Here is a 24,835-nt window from a genome sequence, read left to right as displayed (position 1 = left end):
GAAAAATCTCAGGCGTTTTCTTAGAAAAATTTCCTCTGAAAATCTAACCTTTGTTATCATGGTCAATCATCATCATTAAGAAACTGGGATAAAACAACTCTAATGTGCCTTCGATGTGTTTATTGATAAATACTAATTCTGCATCAGCACAGTACAATACCATTAGCTCCGTAGATTAAGTGTTCATAGAGCAAGAGAATGTTAAAAAGCTCAGATACATCACATTGCCAAAGCAGAGCCAACCATCAGTGGACCATGTTGACGTTAGCCTTTGGCAGAAACTGAACACAGGGAGTCAGAAGTGATGTTGACCAGGCAGTTTTAGTGCCTGTCACGTAACAGATGGCTGGATGCGAATATTTATCTCACTAGTAAGGTATACATGGTGGTTGTGCACCAGACTGGGCTGAATCCAGAACTGAATGGAGTCTATTCTGGGGGATCCATGGAGGCAGCCCCGGATTGCTGTGGGTCAGGTGAGGTGACCCAGAGTGATCCAGGACTGTCAGAGGGTGGGGTGTTGGATGAGCAGAGGCAGGAAGAAAGAGGTTGGGTAGCAAGAACGAGAAGCAGTGAAAAGGCCTAGGAGGAGAGAAGATGGACGTACTGGGCTGACTGTAGATTCCCAGGAGAAGTTAGGGGTGGGGTGCCTTTGGGTGCAGGGTGCAAGCTGCTCCTTCTCAAAGTGGCTTTCCCTCCTGATCTCTCCTGCTGCCTGCCCACGCTCTGCAGCAGAACCCACACGAATGTCCTTCCCCACATGGAAGCCACTTGTTAAGAAATGACACACTGGACCAAACACCCCTGCTCTTGGCTGGAAGAGGGCAAGGAGACACAGCGTCTCCCAAGTGACCTAGAAGCAGCCTGGCATTAAAACAACAACAACCAGCTACACAAGGAAAATCCTGCTGCCCATGCAAACTCTAGCAGATGGCACTTTGAAATAGGTGAACTCCAAAATCCCAGTTCTTTATTTAAAGCAATCTTTATTGTTGAAGTGTTATCAGTCAGCGGGATTATTGTTATTATTATTATTAATCCAATGCAGCCTTTAAAAAGAGACCCTTACATTTGCGATTTGTGCAACATCACATTTCAAGGTGTTCCAGAAGCTCAGTTTACTCTTCCATCTTGCTTCTTTCCAGTTAGACATCTTCTTTCTTTCTTTCTTTCTTTCTTTCTTTCTTTCACAAAGCCTGCTCATTTTCTTGGGAACATTTTCCTGTAAGAAACAATTAAAAGGCTATTGCAATATTCTTTACTTATCTCCTCATCCTTTTCATCTTCCCCTTCCTTGGCTTTTGGATTTTGTGGCAGCAAAATAGCTATTTAATCCAGGTAAGTCATGTTAAAGGCTCTGAGACAGCCCTAGAATTGGTAAACTGTAGATTGTGTAGCCCAATGCCTGATATCGGGAGAAGAGGGCTCAGAATCAGGCTGGTTGGGAAACTGCAGGGACAAAGAGGTGCTGCAGCTGGCATTTGCCCCCCCCCCCAAGTCCAGCTACCAAGATTGTGCAAGTGGTAAGAAAATCAGTTCTGGGTGGATGGAACTGTGAGTTTCACTTCCGCAGCAATTTTAAAAACGCATTGTTGTTTTTTAACCCTGATAAAAACCTGTCAGCATTTTTGTGTGAATTTCTAATAATAAACATATTTCTGTATACCTAATGTACACATTTTTGCAGAACTATCTGCCCATTTTATTGTGCATTTTGATCACATGACCTGGTTGGAGAGTCACGATTAAAATATAGAGGTTATTAAGACATATAAAGAGGTTTTATATGTATTCATGCATGCCACCCCAATCTCTGAGTGGTGTGAGATTCCTGGGGTTCCAGACGCTTACCTAGGGTTCTTGTTTCCTTCGGAACGAGGCACAGCAGAGACTGTGGTGCCTTTATGATATATAGTTTATTTACACATATATACAACCTGAGCCTACGATGGAGGGGTTCACAGTATTAACACCCTAATAAGTTCGTTTCTCCCATAACTGCAGTCTTGGATTCAAGCAGAAATCAGACATTGTTCTGACTCTTTCTTCAGCTTGCTGCTTTTCTTCTAGTTCACATGCCTGCACTCTCTGTTCTCGTCTTTCTAACTACTACAAGTTGAGGGAGGGGCCCCATCAATTTGCCATCTCACACATAGCCCCTTTCCTTTGCTCCCCTTAATGGCTCATCTCCCAGGCGATCACCTCATCATGAAGGTAAAATGGTAAAGGGCAAAGGGACCCCTGACCATTTGGTCCAGTCGTGACCAACTCTGGGGTTGCGGCGCTCATCTCGCTTTATTGGCCGAGGGAGCCGGCGTACATGACTAAGCCGCTTCTGGCAAACCAGAGCAGCGCATGGAAACGCCGTTTACCCTCCCGCCGGAGCTGTACCTATTTATCTACTTGCACTTTGACGTGCTTTCAAACTGCTAGGTTGGCAGGAGCTGGGACCGAGCAACGGGAGCTCACCCCGTCATGGGGATTCAAACCACCGACCCTCTGATCGGCAAGTCCTAGGCTCTGTGGTTTAACCCACAGCGCCACCCGCGTCCAATCATGAAGGTAGCCTGGATTATATTTCAACACTTGCTTGATCCAGGGGTTATAATGGTCTCGGCATACAGCCTGCTCTCCCCTCCCTCCAAACTCATAACACTATTTTTGAGCTAATGATATTGCCTCTTCCCCCCACAAACTGTGACATCCACGTGTGATTTCTCACTCATATTTATTGTTACTTTTCCTCTCCCGCCTGCTGCCACAGTTAGCCCCCCTCTTGTGGCTTCTGATTACTGCATTTTCTGGGTGATCACCAGCCAGTTGGGGAACTATACAATGAATCAAGATGAAATCACAGTGCGACACAGCCAGTCATGTTTGTCGATGTGATGACATCACTGGAGGACAAACAAAACTAATTGGCAATGATTTTTTTTAGCAGCACTGCCCAAATGGTGGCCACTTTTGCCTTGAATAATCAACTGCTCACATCTGGGGCGGATCTACACTCGTAGTTTATAACGTTAAGGAAGGATTAAGGAATGCTTTTCATAACGTAGTGGTCACATTACATTTTGCTTGTAAGATTAATAATGTGTTATTCAAATGTGACACCAAAGGGTGCTGCAGAGAAACCAGGAGCCAGTAGTAATGGAAACTGAATTGCTATGGAGGAACGTTTTTTAATTCACCAGTATGCCCTGTGACATTTTAGACAGATATATCTAATATTGTTCTAATAACATTAGAAAGGTCAGTGTAGATCCAGCCCTGCTTTCATATTGGTACAATAGCCAATGTACAGCTCTCAGCCATATCTGTACTGATGATCATGTGTGGCTAGCTAAGGAAATTACAATACCTTTTCTTTTTTCTACGTTCCCGCATGCATTGGCCCAGTCGTCTACTAGGATGGGAGAAACCAGGTCAGCAAACTTTGGCAGGGGACACGCAGATGAGCAACCTGGAAGAGTTTGTTGATAGGGGTCCTTCCTAGTGTGATTCCGAAAATACATTTCAACGGTTTGCTCTCTGATTTGCAGAACCAAGAAAAGAAGAAGGAAAATGTAGCATAAGTTAAATTTATAACGATATGAGGAGTGCTATTCAGGAAGGAAATAGAAAGGCCTCGACAGCCACAATTATTCGAGAACAACTAAACCCAGAGTCTGTAATACCACACGGGTAAAAGCAGATCTCAGTCTTGACCTGGGCAATGTATAGCAATTAAAACCTCTCAGTTGTATTGTAATGAGTCTAGGGTTAAACTAAGTGGGTTTTGGGGGGTACCCAGCTATTAAGATTCCTCATAGAAATACATTTTCAGCTCCTGCCCTCCCCAGCTTCCGAAGTGAGGTGAGCGAGAAGTGCTGGGTAGCTCGGTTGGTCAGAGCAAGGTGCTGATAAAGCCAAAGTTGCAGGTTCGAACCCTATATGGGACAGCTGCATATTCCTGCATTACAGGGGTTGGACTAGATGACCCTCGGGGTCCCTTCTGACTCTACAATTTTATGATTCTATGACAGGCCCTTTTTGGTTGAGATGCCCTGACATTGACGCACACTCCTAAGGACTCCTATTTGGTGCTGAGCTTGGTGGCTGATATTTTAGGTTGTCCTTATTTATCTTTATTGCTGCCCGTGTTTTAACCACATTAGCCACTAAGAGATTTAAAAATAAATAAATCTGAAAAGCTAGGTAGACAAAATGCCATTGTGATTTTGAGCCCTAGCTTTAAGCCTCATGCATTTTGGGGGGTCAGTACATGGACAGTAATTTTAGAATTTGAATGCACACATATATTTTTTCCCCATTTGCAACGGGAAAAGTTCCAACTGTTGAGGAAACAATAGAATACTTGCCCGTTATCTTCTTGATACAGTTCAAAAAACTGGCAAGCTGCATATGGTGGCAGCTTTTCGTTGTAGATATTGAGTGCCATCTGCAAGGCACCAAGTGTAGTGTCGTGCTGTGAAAAATAAACCCAAACATACATCTGTAAAGTTTTGTGAATGAAGGCAGCTTCTAAAGGTAACTATTGGTGATATTGCTAATTTGAAACCTTTTCATTAATTGCTAGATGCAGAACACTATTCAGCAGACTTGAGAATGTATAACATATCTTCTTCCTTCACCCATTCTCCATCTCTCTCTTCTCTCTCACACACACACATAGAAAGATACAGACAGAATCTAGATACATATAAAAAAAGTTGTGAAAATGCTTTTTTTAAAAAAAGTTTGGAAAATATATAGAATGTGCCATAGCTCACTATCACCATCTAGTGTCATATTTGTATAATGCACTTTACAGCACACTTAAAATGTTTAATTTGCAGCTGTAGAGCTGAATCCACAGAGACGGAAAGAGACAGGCTCATTTTCTCATTACCAGCTTCTGACAGGTACATTTAGTCTTAGGCTTGCTAGAGAGTGAATAGGATCTTGGGGTTTTAAACTTAAAAGCCAATTTGATGCAGTGCGGAATCTTGCACAGATTTAAACTGCTTAATGGTATAATCCTATACCCACGTACCTGGGAGCAAGTCCCAGTGAACTCAGTTCTATCTAGGATTACACAGTAAATTCCAATTGAGATTGATCAGCCGAACTATGCCCACAACTTCAACCAGAGTTTTTAGGGGAAATATACTCACTGCAGAATAGACGAGCATTTTCCTCTTTTCTGAACCTTTAGCAGCCCTGGAGATTTTTTCTAGAATATTTTTCACAAGGAGACCTTAGTAGAAGTGAGATAGTGTTGATATTGATGGAGAAAAAAATACTGCAAAATTACTAAACCTACAGTCTGAATCTCACTTATCTGGCAGTAAGTAATCTGGCATTGAATTTACAGAGGAATGAACTCTTGAGTAGTCAAGGTTAGGATTGCCCTGTAACATGTGAGGTTTCTATACAGAAAGCATACAAAGGAGCAAAAAAAGAATTGATTCAATATAATAATGAATGGCAATAATATCTTAGCCAATTATGCAATCTCCAGCAATTAACAGGGGCACCATCCCGCCAAAATTGTCATTGGTCTCTCTATAACCAGGACTTCAGCTGATTAAACTTTCTATGTCCTTTATAATGTGTTTGTGAGAGGGGGGTTATATTGTTTTGCTTTTGTTGTATCATGTATTTTGTGTTGTTGCTTTGTATTTTTATGTTGTGAGCTGCCCTGTGCTCTTCGGATGAAGGGCAATGTACAAGTTTAATTTATTTTTTAAAAAAAATAATTTTTATTAAGTTTTCCATTTTAACAATCCAATCAAATCACATTAAATAATTAATTAATACTTGTTATTCATTGGTCAACAGGAGGGTCAAGCAGATGTTTAAAAGCACATTCCTATACAGTACATGTCTACCAAGAAGTAAGTCCCACTGAGATCAATGGACTCACTCCCAGGTAGGTGCATACAGGAATGCAGCCTGTTTCTCCAAATTGAAATAAATGAAATTTATCAGTACTTAACTTCAAATCTGATGTGTTTTATAGCTTTGAATTAAAAACTGTCAATAGTTACTAGAATAGTTTTGCTAGATTGTCTTTCTGTTGCCTCTTTCTATTTGAAGTGAAAAATCGCCAAGAGTGGCAGCTATGTCCTTATAGCATGGGAAAGAAGCACTCAAGCAATTACATATAAATATGATATAATTCCAAATCCAATCATCAATCACTGATAGCATGCAATTAGCAAGTGCCCTGGGTGAGTTGTGAGTCCAATACTGGTGCTATTTTCAACTGTGATTCTCACTGGAATATAGATAGTTATGCCCAGAGATCATGATAATTCAGTGTGTATCTAAATGGACGCTGTACAAGCCCTTATATCTCAGTGGGATCATTAAAATCATTTAGAGGACCGCTGCTAACTGTCCCTTACATTGTTGTTGTTGTTTAGTCATTTAGTCATGTCCAACTCTTTGTGACCCCAGGGAACAGAGCATTCCAGGCACTCCTGTCTTCCACTGCCTCCCACAGTTTGGTCAAACACATGTTGGAAGCTTCAAGAACACTGTCCAACCATCTCGTCCTCTGTCGTCCCCTTCTCCTTGGGCCCTCAATCTTTCCCAACATCAGGGTCTTTTCCAGGGAGTCTTCTCTTCTCATGAGGTGGCCAAAGTATTGGAGCCTCAGCTTCAGGATCTGTCCTTCCAGTGAGCACTCAGGACTGATTTCCTTCAGAATGGAGAGGTTTGATCTTCTTGCAGTCCATGGGACTCTCAAGAGTCTCCTCCAGCACCATAATTTAAAAACATAAATTCTTCGGCGATCAGCCTTCTTTATGGTCCAGCTCTCACTTCCATACATCACTACTGGGAAAACCATAGCTTTAACTATACGGACCTTTGTCAGCAAGGTGATGTCTCTGCTGTTTAAGATGCTGTCTAGGTTTGTCATTGCTTTTCTCCCAAGAAGCAGTCCCTTACATTACAGGGCTCAACTAGAAGTCAGGGCATTTAACACTGCTGAACCAATGCTGACTCAGAAGGCACCCTCGCTTTTGAGTTTCAGGCTTCTCATGAAGATCTTTTAATGCTGACAGGTCTTTGTAGCTGTTTAATTTTTAGTTTTAGCCGGTCACCTTAGTGATTATCTGCATTTTATTATTTTTTTTATGGTGTTTTATGTTTTAACGCGGTACACTAGCCAGATATTTTTGGGTAGGGGCATATAGAAATACTTTTATATACAAAACAAAACAAAAAGAAAAAACCAAAAAACAATAAAATGCGACTTTAAATTTCCCATTTTAAGAAAATTACATTTCAAATGTAAACAGTCACAGACTGTTTCATTTTCATCACTACAACATATTTATGTTTCCTGAGCCAATTACAGATTTAGAAAAAATATATATGATACAGTAGTACCTCAGGTTAAGAACTTAATTCGTTCCGGAGGTCTGTTCTTAACCTGAAACAGTTCTTACGCTGAGGTCCCACTTTAGCTAATGGGGCCTCCCGCTGCCGCCGTGCAATTTCTGTTCTCATCCTGAAGCAAAGTTCTTAACCTGAGGTACTATTTCTGGGTTAGCGTAGTCTGTAACCTGAAGCATCTGTAACCTGAAGCATCTGTAACCTGAGGTACCACTGTAATGAGATATTTAGAAATAAATACACTTACTGCAGCATCACGAGTGTGATGAAATAATATAAACATAAGTACTGCAAGGCAACTAAGGCAAAGCTAGAAGGGACATGATCCAACCAAAGGTAAGCACTTTAGGAACGCAGCCAATAATTTGAAGGAGGAAGGCACGTGAAATGTCAGTGAAATGATGGGAGTGCTCATCTAATACAGTGAGATGAAATTCAGGTCAAGCAACACCTGAGTGTTTCCGTTTGTGCCTCAGTTTGTGTGGGTGTTTGATACTACATCATGTTATTTGCATTGAGGTATTAACAGCTGGCACAATCTACTGGGCGTATAGGTGATAGATCCATAAACTGGAAAAGCTGTTTCCAAGTTCCAAATGGTATGTTTTAGCTGCAGTTAAAAGACACTTAATAATTTGCTCACTCAGTTATTTTAAAAACCGCATGGCTTTCTAAAAACTGAAATGCATTCTATGTGGGGTGCCCCAGGGCTTGCCTCAGAAGGTGCATCTGGAGCAGAACATGGCGGTTAGGAGGCTAACTGGGGCAACCTGTTCAGGAGTGGTTCACCAGGTGGGGCGGAGCCACAGCAATAACTTCCCGGCAGCAGTGACGCAGTGCCAGTTTGATGCTGGGTCCCTGGTGGGAGTGCCAGTTTGTGTTTCTGCTGGTGCACCACACATCCCCAGCGTTGTTGCTGACTTGTGTGTGTGTGTGTGTGTGTATTAATATTTTCTTGAAAATTTTATCAAAAAGGTTTCGATGATCAAGAAATAAAGCAATACAAAGAAAAAGAGAAGAAGAAAAATAGACACAAAAATGTGTAGTAAAATATATATGAATACATATGAAAAATACCCTAAGCCACACATTCTTGTTACTGCCAGGAGGTTATTGCTGTTTCTCCACCTCACCTGGTGAGCAGCTGTTGGACCTATCATCAGCATATAACATCTGTGCTGAGGGATCTACACTGAGGGATCTACCATGGTACTGGGCCAGGTTTAATGTTTTAGTACTGGTCCTTAAGAGCTGGGACCAGGATACCTGGGAGATTGCTTTATCCTATACAGTGGTACCTCGGGTTACATACACTTCAGGTTACATATGCTTCAGGTTACAGACTCTGCTAACCCAGAAATATTACCTCAGGTTAAGAACTTTGCTTCAGGATGAGAACAGAAATCGTGCTCCGGTGGTGCAGCGGCAGCGGGAGGCCCCAATAGCTAAAGTGGTGCTTCAGGTTAAGAACAGTTTCAGGTTAAGAACGGACCTCCGGAATGAATTAAGTACTTAACCCGAGGTACCACTGTATATGTTAGTGCTGCAGTCATAACGGGAGATGCTACCTGCATTGTTGCATGCTCCGTGTTGAAATGCAGCTTTTAGTGCAGCAGCCCCAGTATTGTGGAACGCCCTTCCAATGGATATCAGACAGCTGGTGGCCTTTTTGAAACGTTTTCTTAGCGTTATAAACCATGAGTGTAGATCCACCCTGTGTACGAACTTAAAACTCCAGACCACTAGACTATTTCATAACCACACTGAAAACCAGATTATTGCACCGCAGTCCACCTCAGCTACTCCTCAAACTATTCATTTATCATCAAATTTTTTTTCCTGTTTGTCCATTTCCACTGATTTGGAGCCCTCTAGGGCTCGATAGCACCCTGGATTTTCCTAGGAATGGGGTGACTATCCTGTGGCTCTCCAGATGTTTCTGGGATACAAATCCCATAATCCCTGACCACTAGCTGGTTGGCACTGGTTGGAGTTGGAGGGCAACAACATCTGGAGGGCCACCAGTTATCTCCCCCATCCCAGAGCCTGCATCCTTCAACTGGAGAGGCAAGGATGAGTTATAAGCCCAGCATATGCCACAATAAAACAGCAGAAACAAAAGAAACATGTGCTCTTCAATACACTGCTCCATCAGTTAAGATTCTCCATCACTGATTAAAATTGGCTTGCACTGATTAACCCACTAAGGCTTTTTGTTAATTAAGGTACCAGTTACACCAGTTAAGAGCACCCAAGCCCTAAGGCCTGTCTTGTTTCAGCTAGAGTGTACTGCAAAGCAAGAGAAGTCAATCACGGTGCCTCAGTGAAAGGGTCTTGGTTACCTCCTTGCAGCCGGGCCTTCTCTTCTCTTTTGTAAATCCCAAATAACGACGACAAGGATAACACGGTCAGCTCAGCCAGTTTTGCCCTCACCTCTTTAGTAGCCCACACAGGAAGTGTCAAGTTGTGAATAGACTGCAATAGAAAGAAGAACATTACTCTTATTTTTGAAATACCTCATTTTGCAGCTCTGTTTTTCATTGCCATGTTGGGCCATTGTTTCTGTGTGTGTGTGTGTGTGTGTGTGTGTGTGTGTGTGTGTGTGTGTTGTTTCAGGAAGTGCAAATTGCATAAATTCAGATTAAAATGCATACTGAACTATTTCCTCATCCATCTCTACCTCTGGGCTCCTGCCATCAATGTCACACTTGGATTTGCTTTCTGACTCTGGCAGGGTCCCTCTCAGTAGTAAATCACACTATGGATTCTACCTTGCTCTCCTGCGCACCAAAACCATGCCACAAAAAGCTGTTGAAAGCTACATGGTTGATATAACCCCTGATCATAGATGGAATACAAACTTGGAAGGCTCTGGAAGGCTCAAATTTGGGAGTCTGGAAACAAGGTCTGGCAGCTTTATTCTCTGCACTTACCAAGGAAACTTGAAGGCAGAGAGAACGACGAGTCTAATGCCATCATGTCTGAACAGAAGCGTTCAGGCAGGATCAGGTGATTTAGGAGCCAATAGAGCTCTATCTGGCTTTATATTTTTGCTGTCTCTGGCCTTGCTTTTAAGTCTGAGCAAATTTTCATTCGGTTCAGATTGAGGTGCCATAGACTGGACCTGTTGAGATGTAATGCCAAATGTCTGTTGAGATGTAATGCCCTTATACAGTGGTACCTCGGGATGCGAACGGGATCCATTCTGGAGCCCCATTCGCATCCTGAATGGAACGTAAGATGCGATGGCGTGTCAGCGTGTGCACGGGTGGCGTTTTGCTGCTTCCGTGCATGTGCGTGAAGTCATTTTGAGCGTCTGCACATGCACAAGTGTCCGAACCCAGAAGTAACGTGCTCCGTTACTTCCGGGTTGCCATGGAGCACAACACAAAAGCATTCAACCTGAAGCACATTCAACCTGAGGTATGACAGTAATAAGACGCAAGCTCATACAATCTCTCCTTCACCTCCCTGCTGTCTTTTCTTTCATTGCTCTCTACAATATAACAACTTCAGCTCTTGGTTCAATGTCAAACCATAGCTTACCATTCTATCTGCAAAGGCAAACTATGGTTTGTGCTTGTCTGCTAAATCAGGGATGGGAAATCTGTGACCTACCGGTTATGGCTGAACTCCAGCTCCCATTAGGAAAGCAGGGAAAGATGTAGATCAGCAACACATGAGTGTGTGTGCACAGATTATCCTGTTCCAAACCATGGTTTACTGTTACATCTGAACAGCCCCAGTACTTGGTACCTTTCTCTGGAAATCCTACCTTTAGCTGACAAAATATTCTAATGAGTTGCTAAAATATCCACCTTCCCATCACTTTTCTAAGCTAAATAAAATTTATATGTAGACAAAACATTCCATATTTTCTTTAACTATTATGCACTTGTATAGGAACACCTTCACTCCTTTTAATTTTCTTAGGTGCCACTGAATAATTAATTATAAGTCTGGGTTCTCTCCCTGTCTGATGGGAGAACTCAATAAAACTGTAAAGATTTTTTAAAAAGTGAAAAATACCTCACAGAATAAAGTATCCTGTACATGCCAGATTTTGAAGTTGACCAAATTGGTGAGATCTTGAGGGTCATATCCTGAATATAAACCTATGGTTTTTATAAATTCCTGAAAAGAAATGAGAACACAAATACTTCAGATGCAAATCAGACACCAAGATTTTCTAATATTTTCATCACACAGGTTATGATTCTGCACACTGCTAAGCATGGATAGGTCTCTGGAATGTAGTCACTTGCCACTTAAGATTTCATAGGCTACAGCTCTCCATATAGGTAAGTCACATTAATATCCTTCTTATGTATTATTACAGTCTGTGTGGAAGATTGCAGCCATAGGCTCTGCGCTAACACTGTGGCTTGTTTCAGTTGATCATACCTTGGCTTAATAACTAGCTGAGATATAAACTTAGCCTCGTGCCTGGGTACACAGCAGTTTCCTTATTCCCTTTAAAGTACACCACAATTTATCCCAGAATTAACCCTAGTTTAATTAACCATAGTTTCTCATTCCATCCAAAGTGGATAAACAGGAAATGCAGGATCTTAAACCAACTTCAAGCATGTTTTAAGACAGGGTTGCCATATTTCAAAAAGTGAAAATCCGGACACAAAAGCTCTTGACTATTTTGGGGGAAAGTTGTTGAGCTTTTTTGGCAAAATCACACTGCCAACATGAGACATTGGTTGCCATATGTATGAATTTTCCCAGACATTTTCCAATATCCGCCCAGGCACTGTTTCAACTGCAGTATTACGGGTATGTCTGGGAGATTCCGGATGTATGGCAACCCCAGTTTATGATCCCGGCTTGTTCTGCACTTTCTAAACATTAATTTCTCAGTTTGGAATAATTAAGAGATTATAGTTGACTGAAGATTTCCTGGTTAACACAGGAAGGAAGAGGTGGCATCCGAACACAATGTGTGGGCAAATTACTCATCTGAACTGATAATCTGAACTGGGCCTGTGTTTATTGTTTGGTATGCATAGGTCTTTGCATATAGAAATACTACATGTTTTAAGTAAGCTAGTTTTGATACATTGAGGTTTAATCTAACAGCAATGCAATTACCCACTAGAGTTCGAAATGTCTGGACCTAGGCTGTAGTGGAAATATTACTGACACAATACCCATCCCCAATCCTGCACAAAGTACCTTGTACGGTTGAATTTTGGCCTGGAATTCACTTGATTTCATCGTTTCCTTCAGAAGTTCCAGGTAGCGTGGACAATTTAAAATTGGATAACGTAATTTCTGAAACAAAAGCGACACAACTTGTAACCATAGCTGTCAACTTACAGATTTGAAAATAAGGGACCAGCAGCCTCGAAGATAAGGGATCAGCAGCCAAAATAAGGGATATTAGTCAACCAGCTGAAATACAAAGTTAAAAGGGACCAGATAATTTGGGAGAGCAGCGCCGGGTTTTAGCCCTTCGTTTCCGGAGGTTGCTGCTCAAGACCCCAGCTGATGAATCACTGCAATTAAATAACTACAAGCAGCAACTACTTTTAGCGCAAAACGAAGTCCAAGCTACGAAGATGCTGCTGCAGTTCTGTATCTTTTCTCTCGTGCTCCATCTGCAGCTCTCAGTTTCATCAGGCGGGGCGGGAGGAAGGGGGGGGGGAAATAGCGCCCGAATTAAACCCGCAGATCAGACTATCTAGGCTAGTTTACCACTACAAATCTATGGGAGAAGCTTTCCCCCTCTATGGTTAGCCCTTGGAACACCTGCCCTCGCCTCCGCCTCTGCCTCCTCCTCCTCTCTCTGAACTGCTTTCTCTATGGTTGCCCTCGCTCTCCTCTCAAGGCTCCTCAGTCCCGGCGGGGAGGGGCTCCCGGGGGCCGATGCTGGTGAGAGGAGGCCGGAGGGGGGCGGGCCGGGCAGCCAAACAACACAGTTGTAGCCTCCTCCTCCTCCCTGGCCGGCAGGGAGAGGAGCTGCTTCCTTTGAAAGTTGGGAAATTTAAGGGACATCATCAATAAGGGACAGCAGCGGGACACGGCGCTGGGATAAGGGAGTTTCCCGCCAAATAAGGGACAGTTGACAGCTATGCTTGCAACTGCCTTCTGTCTCACTTCAAGCTTCTCAGCTGGGTTTTTGTAGAATGCTTATCTCTATGTAGGATTGATGTTTGTCACAATGACCCCATTTCTGAATTATACCTGTCTCATAACCTGCAGGGGTTCATTGGCTTGAAGTCACATGATTTAGTGATCTCGCCATGCATACACATGCAGTAAGCCCCACTGAACTCAATGGGAGCTGCTTCAAAATAGACATGCTGTTAATATACTAACAGAATAATGTGAAGATGATCACTGAGATATTTTCTGGTTGTCAGAATGACGTATTGTAACATTGGTCTTGCTTTGAGAACAGACTTGCTTTTTTGTTTTGTATTTTTTGCTTAGCCTAATAAGTTTCCCCCCTAAAATAAATGTTTACTTATTTTTAACATACAGGAAAATAAGATACATTTTGTCATGAACCATATAAAAAGGAAAGCAAAATATAATTACAGCAAATACAGTTTGAATTAGAGTTAACTCTCTGGGGAGGCACATATTAAACATCTTCATTAGGGGATTTACTCAGGTAAATACATCAAATAAACATCTGAATCTTTATTTTATTTTATTTTATTTTATTTTATTTTATTTTTTCCCATTTTCTATCTCTGGGCATAGGGTTACCAAAACTGAAAACACTATAAAGGGGATTGGAACCCCTGTAGAACTAAAATTATCCAAATCTGTTTAGAAACTGCATATTGAGACCTTCCATGTTCCTGTATTTTAATGTACATTGCACAACCATGCCATACCAAAATAAAATTATCTTTCTTATTTTGGCCTCTAAGCACTCTTAATTTGAATGTCATTTCCCTCCGGTAACAATATGTCCCATACCTTCCCATACCAGTAAACCAGGTTCACTCATATCAAGTCCCTGCAGAGTTTTGCAGTTGTGAAGTGCAAATAAGAAAGTGCCCAACTAATTCCTTAATGTACATAGCAGTGTAATCCTCAGTGAATAAAGGAGATATTGCCTGTTGTGGAGAAGGTGTCACTTGGCACCTTATAACAGTTCAAGTTTCATGGAATGCTATATCCCCAAAGCATTTAACCTATGAGCATCCCCACCATAAATGCGAGTATGTCCCAAGGGCTTGGCGTCCCGGTGAGGAACTAGAGCTCATGTCAGACAGTCAGTGTGGCATTAAGGAGCGTCTATGAATCAAGGAGTTGAGCCTAAGAAGTTTTGTTCCTTTTTCTGTCCTCCCAACATCTGATGCAAACATTGCAGGCCAAAATCCAGAGATGAGTGGAAGACAGATGAGAGAAGATAGGGAAGAGATGATCAAAATTCTTACTTCTTATGCCTCAAAATGTGTGCTATATTATTCTTGTTTTTCCAGCTTTGGGAATGGCTGCTCAGTGTGGTATCAAGACTGCAGCTTGTTTCTGTTTGGCAGGGAAGCATCCTCAGAGTCAAGCTAAATTAATATTCAGTGTTCTCTCTTGATTAATGAGTAATGCAGCGTCTGGGGAGTTGCACCACCTCAGCCTTCACAAAACTCCCTCACCCACCACTTAGTGAAAAGAGGAACCTCTCGCATTGGTATCAATGGGAGTTTCTGCCCACAAAAAGATAAAAAAATAAAAATAAAAAGCTAATTGGCTCTGTGTGAGGAATGTGGTCAGAACTGTGAGGTTGGGCATGGGGTGGTTTCACCTCAACGCCCCACACCCTGCATTGCCTGACACAAGGGAGTTTTGGTGAGGAGATTTTGAGGGGAGAGTTGAGTTCTGAGAGAACTGAGAGAGAGGCCATGGAGAGTGAATAAAAGACAATGAGAGAGAGAGAACATCAGCCATTTGCCCTTGCATCACATTTCCTGAGCAGCAGCTCCATAGTGACAGCAATTGAGGCCAGGCTTCCTTAACCTCGGCCCTCCAGATGTTTTGAGACTACAGTTCCCAGCATCCCTGCTCACTGGTCCTGCTAGCTAGGGACCATGGGAGTTGTAGGCCGAAAACATCTGGAGGGCCGAGGTTGAGGAAGCCTGCTTGAGGCCTACAGTTCATCGCAGCACAGATTATGTGACCAGGAATAGGTCTAAGATTTTCACTTGTGGATAACTGCCAGTTATTAGACCGGTGTAGTAGCTCTTGCCCAACTAAATTGCAGCAGCATGCAACCAACAGGCATCAAAATGAGAACTAATTATTCCTGGCTCTCCTGTTACTTGACAGATGATTGTGATGACTGATGAAACTCTCTTGGTTCGCCCTGGGAAATAACCTGCCTATCGTGATACTGCTGGGAATGGGTTGTAAGGGAGAACCTGACAAAAGGTTTTGAGGAAACAATTTGAGACTTGCAAGGGAGACGTGTCTCCATTGTGCCTTTAAGAAAACTCTTTCCAAATGTCCTTTAGTCTCCAAAGCTACAAAAACCTTAAAGCAAGAAAAGATATTGCGTGCTTTCTGTCGCACCATACAGTGTGGCCTAAGATACTGCTCGGATCTTTGCCAAAGCTCCTTGCAGCTCTGAAACATCTCAGTATATTTTGCTGCTTGCGAAAGTCCAGTCAGTGCTACTGTTGAATGAAAAAATATAATAGTAATAGACAGAAAGCTTTATATAGCTTTATATACATGTACAAGCTGTAGCATTATCCTTTCATGAAAACAGTACAGTGGATACAGAGTTGTCTGGTTTTGATGTGCACATTTAAATCAGTGTTGGGATTGGCCCTGATAACAGCTACAACATCACACCAGCTGCAACACAGCCAACTGTCCCTACATGAGGACAAGACAGTTCGCTATGTCAGAACTAGAAGTCAAGGAATCAACTCATCCTCAAAGAGAGCTTGGCCCCCAAATCCTAAATTCAAATGCTGTTTCCCTCAGCAGAAAGTAAGGCGGGGCTATAAATAAATGAGCTACAAATGGTAATGTGCTTCTTCTATATGTTGCAGAATCTCTGATTAAGGGAAATGATTATTTTAAATGAACATTTGCATACACTTCCTTCTCGGTATACTGTATTAGGTTTCTGAGGAAGAGCGTGGGAGGCAGACAAAATTGGTTATGACTCTGGTACTCACCGGATTTCTTTCCTTTGGTACAACATGCACCGGGATGGGTTGCCACAGGATTTTAGGATTCCAGATTTGATCACCAGTAGGAGGGTACATACCAGCAAGATTTGCTTGGGCACTCATAATGGTTCGATCACTTTCGCTACTCTGGATCAAAATCTAGAAAGGATTAAGGGAGTGTGTCAAGACCCAGGATCTGGACTCAGAAACCTCTTCATTAGAAGTGGGAGAGTGTCATGGGATTTGAGGGCATCGCAGCTTGGTAGCCTTTGAGGGTTCCTCTCTAGCAGAGGCCTCTACTGATGAAGAGGAATAAGTGTATAAGGACTGTGCTTCATCTGTTGCCAACCCAAAGGAATGTCTCCCTTCGAATATCATCAGATACCAGAAGCTTGGGATGCGGGTGGCGCTGTGGGTTAAACCACAGAGCCTAGGACTTGCTGATCAGAAGGTCGGCTGTTCGAATCCCCGCGACAGGGTGAGCTCCCGTTGTTCGGTCCCTGCTCCTGCCCACCTAGCAGTTCGAAAGCACGTCAAAGTGCAAGTAGATAAATATGTACCGCTCTGGCGGGAAGGTCAACAGCGTTTCCGTGCGCTGCTCTGGTTCGCCAGAAGCGGCTTAGTCAGGCTGGCCACATGACCCGGAAGCTGTACGCCGGCTCCCTCGGCCAATAAAGCGAGATGAGCGCTGCAACCTCAGAGTCGGTCACGACTGGACCAAATGGTCAGGGGTCCCTCAACCTCTACTACCAGAAGCTTTACTCCAGAAATTTCCTTTATGCTACACCCAGAAGTGGCAACCGTTGCTGGAGGAGACTTATTAACACCACTGGAATGTTTGATGAATAATATCAAAACATCCCTTGGGTTTTCTCATAATCTGATGTTGTTATGAACCACACCAATCTCTTTCTTGAAAATTCCCTTACCCACCTCTTCTCGTTTATATTCAGCACTCAGGAAGTTTGAGTACCTCTTCTTTATGTATTTTCCAAGTTCATACTGCTGCTGCATTCCAATCTGTGGGAGCAACAATAGATACATGATTTCCTCTTGAAGCCAGAGTTCGGTCTTATGGCTTTTCCAGCCCTTGTGGACAGCCAAGCATTACCCACCCCAGCTGCTTTCCTAGGGAATGATTGAAGAAATGTGACAAAAATGATCAGAGGCTGGAGAGGATCAGTTTTCCATGCAGGTGGAACCACCATGTGACCCTTTTGCTCTTAATAATAAACATTTCAGAGCAGGGGTAGGGAACTGCTTTCTGCCAGAGTGCCGGATCCAAACATAGCAATTCCTCCATGGGCCAGGTCACTGTTTCCCAAACTAGGACCTCTGGCTGTTTTTGACTATGATTCCTATCATCCCTGACCAACGGTCCTGCTAGCTAAGGATGATGGGAGTTGTAGTCCAAAAACAGCTGGAGATCCAAGTTTGGGGGACACTGGGCCAGGCTGGCAAATGGTAGGGCTGCCCACTTGTCAAGCACATGACATCGTATGCTGTCAGATGTGAAAAAGTTAAAGCCACAGCTGCAGATGTGCCATTGGGAGTGTGTTCTTGATTGTTTCTTTGGAGCCACAGTTGAGCCTTTGGTGCCATTTGAATTTGGTGCCTCTCCCTGTTGCACTGCGGTTGGCAGGAATTGGATACGCTTGGAGTGAGCAAGAGCTCCTGCGTATCTGATTCCAGTTGAAAGCAGCATGACAAGGTAAGGTGCCAAGTACAAACGGCACCCAAACTAAAGCTGTGGCTGGAAATGAACAGTTGGCAGTTCACTCCTGGTAGTCCTTTGACTCAACTTCACATGGGACTTGGCTGCAAAGGATTGGTTGGGACTGTGCTCCTGATGCTCCTAATGATTCCTTTGCAACCATGGCTCAACCTTTGGCACTGTTTGCATCTGGTGCCTTTCTCTGTTGGGTTGAATTTGAAAGGGATTTGATACACTTGAGAGTGAATGGTGTTTCCTGTATGCATCTGATCTCTGCCCAAAACATGGCATGAGGTGATCGACAGGTGGGTGCAGCTTGGCTGAAATGGTCTTGCAGGCCAAATAGGATAGCCTAGCAGGCCTAATCAAGTCCGTAGCCGGAAGGTTCTCGACTGCTATATCACAGACCCGTTGCCCCTTTTATTAGGGCTGTGCACCTTATTCACCCGAGTTCCAAGTCCTGAGCCAAATCAGGCACATTTAGAGGGATTTGGGTGTTGGATAAGTCAGGTAGAGACAAGCATTGATCACTACAGGTCAGGTTAGGTGGCCCACTTCAATCTGTGACTATCAGAGAGTGGGGTATCATGTCTCTTAGAGCTAGAATGAAATTTTGTACAAATTCCAAATTCCAGAAGTCTAATTCTTGAAAATTTTCAAACCAAACTTTATGAAAAGCCGACAAACCTTAGTCAGTTGTCCAAATCCCTGTGGCCAGGCACTTTCATTGTGTAGGCTGTTAGGATAGACTTCAATAGGGCTTCTGTCACCATGCCGATAAATCTAGTAAAAGAGAGTGAATAATGCTAAAGTAAAATAGTCTACCTGACCATAAGACACACCTAGTTTTTAGAGGAGGAAAACAAGAAAAAAAATTCTGAACGAAACAGTGGATGTTTTATTTTTGTGGCTCATGCTGTGGCCACAGACATGCTATGTGATCTGATGGTGAATTTGGGGTGACCCAATGCAAAAATCCTGAGGATCCATGTGCTTTTCCTCCCCCCTCCCAGGCAGCCTCCTTTATCTCTAGAGCCCCTTATCTCCCTCCCCAATCGCTTGCCAATCAGCTGTTCAGCGGCTTTGTTTCAACACCCCCCTCCCTCTTGTTTGCCTTAGTGTCTTTTCCTTAGCTGGAGCAGTTCTTTGCTTCTCCTTTTCTTCTAATTTTTCTCCTCATTGCTTGTTTTAGTATTCTTATCTCCTCTCCTTGCAAGTTCGCTGTCTTTACCTCCCCCTTCCCAGGCAGTCTCCTTTATCGCTAGAGTCCCTTATCTTCCTCCGATTGCTTGCTGATCAGCTGATCAGCGGCTTTGTTTCAACACCCCCTTCCCTCTTTCTCTCTCTCTCTCTCTCTCTCTCTCTCTATATATATATATATATATAAAAGCAAGATCTGCTTTTTGCCCATGGGTAATTCGGCTCCAGGGACCACACATTCGCTCCATAAGACGCCCAGACATTTCCCCTTACTTTTTAGGAGGAAAAAAGTGTGTCTTATGGAGTGAAAAATACGGTAATTATGATAGAAATTGGGCGGGGCGGGGGATTCAGCAAGCACCAAAACATAACTTCACTTGGGGGCTAAATATTAATAATATATTATGCCAGCAGCAAACTAGGAAAGGCTGTGAGGTAAAGATGGGGGAAAGTTGAAATAATTTATTCAAGTCTGTTCAGCCAATACAGTTTTAGCCTTCCAATTTACTTTCAGCAACTTGATGAGAAGGATCAGCAGAATTTAACTTGGATGGCTCGCAAGCTCCTTTGTAACACCAGTGATATGCAGCAGTAGCAGTCAGATGATAAGAAGGCATCACTCACCTGACCTCACTTTGCCCATGTTCCTACAGCTCACTGGGAGGTGGAGGAGGAGATGAAGTTGGTGCGATGCAAACACACCAGCAGAGCCATTCTGGGCCTCCTGCCAACGCGTTTGCACCCTGCCACCTTTCCCCTTTTGGTCTACTTGCCAGTAAGCAGAAGCAACATGGGTGGCAGGAGATCAGGTGAGTGCTACCACACCGCTGACCACTACTGTAAAGCAGTTATGGGGAGTGGGCAAAATGAGAGAAAGAAAATAACATCTCCAGGCAATTGAAGTTGCCTTGAAAGCTGCTCCAAGCATGTATCATTGATCTCTACAATGCCAATATTAGTGGGTTCCCCTCCCCCCCCCTGCCTTCTTCCACAGAACTCAGATCCTGGGGCATGTGGGTGGGAGCCAGCAGTGGTAGCCCACCCCCCTTCCTCCTGACCATTCCACTTAACCATTCCCCTCTATCGGAGGACGGAGTTGTGTATGTCCTGCAGCTTGCTGTGCTACCCTTAAGTTAGCCTGCTGTCCTCAGGTGTGGTGAAGAATACTGTCCCAACACTAGTATTAAATAAAAATAAACTTCCAAGCCAGTCAGCTTCTGCCTGTGGAATGCGGGGGTGGGACGGGACCGACTTGTTCTCAGACAGCAAAACGCCTTGGGCTGGTCCTGATTTGGAAGGGATGTGGAAGTAATATATCACCTTGTCCTTATCTGCTCAGTGCTATTTGCTCGTTCTGTTAATGGGGTTTGTTTGTAAAATGCTGGAAGTTCAAGTTCTTCTGCTTCCATGGAACACGCCTATGTATCCACTCCAGCCAAATCCACCTTGCGCTTCAAACCAGCTTCAAAGGCACCAGCACTGTGCAATTTCAGAGATTTCTTACTATTACCTCTACCGTATACATTGTCCATAAAATAATAAGGGATGTTATGTGAATCCTTTAATGGGGAAAGCACAAAGCACGGTTTTGCTGGATAATCAGACCTAAGCAAATTGTTTCCCAAAGCATAAAATTGGGGTCTGAACTGAATCGTTACTGCATGTGTATACCCATTGTCTACTTTCTCCAAAAAGTCAATATCCCTCTGAATATCAGTTCTGAGGTCTCATGAGCAGGAAAGGGCTATTGCAGTCATCTCCCTCCTTCCATAGGCATCAAGTTGGTCATTGTGGCGACACACTAGACTGGTCTTTGGTCCTATCCAGCAATGTCTTCATGACTTCAGCTGGTTCAATAGTATGTTTTATCCCTTCTATCAGGATGCTGCCCTATGCTCACCTTGTAAAACTGTATATCTATTTACATGTAGGCTGTGATTATCCTCCCTTTGAACCTCATGTATCCGATAGAGCAGTATCTTAACAGCAGCAATCTAAAATGGCTGCTCTTTTGAGTTTGTTTATAGATGAGCTCATTACACTTGAAGGCCAGGAAGCATTTCAATTGTTAACTTTATATTCTTTAACATTCTGATGTATGTTACATCTCTAAAAGCTACAGGCAGACTGCAGGTTCTTTACTAAAGAGGCATAAGCTCCCTCATTAAACACAAGTGCATCTTAAAATAATTCAAGCGACCGGCGGAATGTGTTAGTATCAGTTTTTAACTTATAGTGTACAGTCTTACTGAACTGTGGCCCTCTAGCTGTTGTTGGACTACAACTCCCATCAGCCCCAGGCATCATGGCCACTGGTCAAGAATGATGGAAGTTGTGATCCTGCAACATCTGGAGAGCCACAGGTTCCCCACTCCTGTAAATGTAGGAGGGAGGAAAACCATGTACTACCCACCATTGAAAGTCTAGTTAATTCATGAAACCTTTGGAGAGCTGTACTCCAACTAAGTTTAGACACACTGAAATGAATGGACTCAAGTTAGTCATATCAATTACTTTCAATGGGTCTTCTCTGAGTAGAACTAAAATTGGACACAGCCCCAAGAATTTCACCTTGAAGAACCCACAAACCAAATGCATAGTAGTAACAAAATGTTTGCTTTCCTTTACTTACTAAGAGCACAAACACCAGCTCGCGACCCGATGCAGATTGAAGGAGGAGGGAACCAATGAAGCCAAGTAGGAAGAAATAGGAACACTTGGAGTTTCTCGCTGGATTTGTTTCTTCCATCCTGGCAGCAGACAGGCAAAAGCTTTGCCTTTCCTGCATCTGCTTTTTAAAGAAATCAAATGGGTGGACACATCACTGGCATTTGCAGGATGATGTGGCAATAAGATGACAACAGACGTATTTCTTAATCGAGATTCTTTTGAAAAGCTGCAGTGTGAGTGCCAGGCAAGGAGGATAAACAAGGGAGGAGGGGCGAAAACTTTTTTTCTAGAATCATTTGGCTCAAGAGGATATTCTATATTGTGCTGCTGAAGGCAGAATCCCACACCTTTCTCCTCCCCTCACATCATGTAGAAGTGTGTGTTTGTATGGATTTGTATATAGTACAGAGCAGAAGATGACGGATATATCTGAGCAGGCCACAACTGCCTTATGCAGGCTGGCCATCCCAAAGTGGAAATATACTGCCTATATAAGCAGGGGCAGAGGAAGGGGTGTGTGGTAGTTGCGGGCCGTCCCGGGTGTCACCACTGAGGGGGTGACAAAATGCTGGGCGGCACTCACTGCAGGGCCTGCAGCATGCCTGAGCCACACGTCTCTCCTGCCCAACGGTATGGCGGCTGAGTGGGAGGAGGCAGGCAGATTCTGAGGCCCTGCAGTGTGTTATGCCCCTATGGGCTTCCTCCGCCACTGTATATAAGGTAAACCAGCTTTCTGGTTTACCTTATATACAGTGTGCCAGTGAGCCAGTGTGGTGTAGTGGTTAAGAGCGGTAGATTCATAATCTGGGGAACCGGGTTCGCGTCTCCGCTCCTCCACATGCAGGTGCTGATTGACCTTGGGCCAGTCACACTTCTTTGAAGTCTCTCAGCCCCACTCACCCCACAGAGTGTTTGTTGTGGGGCAGGAAGGGAAAGGAGATTGTTAGCTGCTTTGAGACTCCTTCGGGTAGTGATAAAGTGGGATATCAAATCCAAACTCTTCTCTTCTTCTTCTTCTTCTTCTTCTTTCTAACAGTTTCCAAATTGTTTGACATCTACTCATTCATTCCTCTTTGTGACTTAATAATTATTTTCTTACTCAGGGATTCCATCTCCCTGTTGGCGACTCTGCCCTGTACATCTCACTCCTTGCGGCAGTGATGTTTATTATTATGAGGTCATAGATGTTGGGGTCAGTTCAGGTGGAGAGAGAGAGAGAGAGAGAAGGAAGGCGTGAGCACCCATAGCAAAGGCATGAGTTGAAAGTTGGAATGGGCTTCCATAGATCTACTTATCAGAACTACTAGTCTCAGGGAGAATTGAGGGCTGGACGGCATTTCTCACCCAAAGCTAATGGGCCTCAGAAGGCCTCCCTTGGCGCATCATTTAATGTGTGGGGGCTGTGAGGAATCAGGAATGGTGCTTTCAACTGCTTCTGAGCTCTGAGACAGCTTGGGGTCACGTGGGGTGAATGACGTAGCAGGAGACAGCATCTACCGTCTTGTGAATACATGTATACTGGAGAATGGAAGTAAGCAATTAAAAAGACCTTGTACAATTGGAGATTGTAAACTTGTGGCCCTTTTTTAATCCAAGATCGTACATTTTGTTTCCTTGTTTCCTTGTGGATCTGCAACCAAGGTCACTGTGAGACTCCATTCTCCCCCCCAAAAAAAGATTAAGATTGACAGAAAAGAAATATTGACACAGCCTGGGAATGTTTTGACATTGTAATATAGCTATCAGTGGATCAGTAATGTTACTGGGATCAGGACCCCATCCATCTTGTCCCTTACCCAAAAAGACTGGTTAGGTGAGATTTTCCTTGAGCAGGAACAGTCTCTATTGTTGGCTCTTGGGTCATGGCTGTGTGCATGACAGCTATTGAACCACCAAGCAATGGCTCTTATTCCAGATTCTGTTTAAAAATCAGCAAAGACTTGTCTTTCCTCTTTGGATTTTTGGAATGACCAGTACTTGGAAACAATGGTGCCTCTGAGTTTGTAGGTGCTAAGTTCCTGGGTTCAGTAAATGTTAGAATTTAATTAGGGCGCTGGTGCGATAAAACTGTATGTCAAACTACCAAGTGTCAGAATGTAAGCTAAACCAGTGTGCATTAGGATGTGTGTTCAACCCACTTCCAAGCATCTGGTATTGACACATATGAAAAGCTAATTAAGCTGGGCAAACTTCCTAAACTGTGTTAATTGAGTCAGTCTGATTTCCTTCAAGGTAGTAGCCTGGGGTTATGAGGTGTTAGCACAAGTAAAGATCAAAGGAGTGAGGCTTCTCTTTGTATTAGAAAAGACCTGGGAAAGATCTAAACTCATGGTTTATAATACTAAGGGAGGGTTAAGGAATGATTTTCATAACGTAATGGGCACATTATATCTTGTTTGTAACGTTAATGTGTTATTACGTAACAATATTTTATGGTGTGGTAAAAAAGGTAAAGGATCCCTGGATGGTTAAGTCCAGTCAAAGGTGACTCTGGTGTTGCAGCGCTCATCTCGCACCGTGACAGAAACCAGAGTGCACAGAAACGCTGTTTACCTTCCCACCACAGTGATACCTATTTATCTACTTGCACTGGCGTGCTTTCGAACTGCTAGGTTGGCAGGAGCTGGGACAGAGCAACATGAGCTCACCCAGTCACGTGGATTCGAAAGGCCAACCTTCCGATCGGCAAGCCCAAGAGGTTCAGTGGTTTAGACCACAG

General features: G+C 43.4%; 1 protein-coding gene across 1 annotated transcript; it reads right to left on the bottom strand.

Moving 5' to 3' along the window:
* Positions 1 to 521: 521 nt before the first annotated feature.
* Positions 522 to 22,486, bottom strand: LOC128424359 (prostatic acid phosphatase-like). Its single transcript, XM_053410433.1, has 11 exons — positions 22,079 to 22,486; positions 18,934 to 19,029; positions 17,466 to 17,552; positions 16,539 to 16,691; positions 12,574 to 12,672; positions 11,419 to 11,523; positions 9,732 to 9,864; positions 5,157 to 5,239; positions 4,358 to 4,468; positions 3,362 to 3,527; positions 522 to 1,222 (listed from the first exon to the last, which is right to left on the bottom strand). Exons 1-11 carry the CDS (start codon positions 22,232 to 22,234, stop codon positions 1,188 to 1,190), a joined length of 1,224 nt encoding a protein of 407 aa, XP_053266408.1. The 5' UTR covers positions 22,235 to 22,486; the 3' UTR covers positions 522 to 1,187.
* Between the last annotated feature and the right edge of the window lie 2,349 nt (positions 22,487 to 24,835).

Source organism: Podarcis raffonei, chromosome 12 (genome assembly GCF_027172205.1).
Source record: "Podarcis raffonei isolate rPodRaf1 chromosome 12, rPodRaf1.pri, whole genome shotgun sequence".
NCBI classification, from domain to species: domain Eukaryota; kingdom Metazoa; phylum Chordata; class Lepidosauria; order Squamata; family Lacertidae; genus Podarcis; species Podarcis raffonei.
The sequence above is the reverse complement of the archived record's forward strand: the minus strand, read 5'-3'. Positions and strand labels throughout refer to the sequence as shown.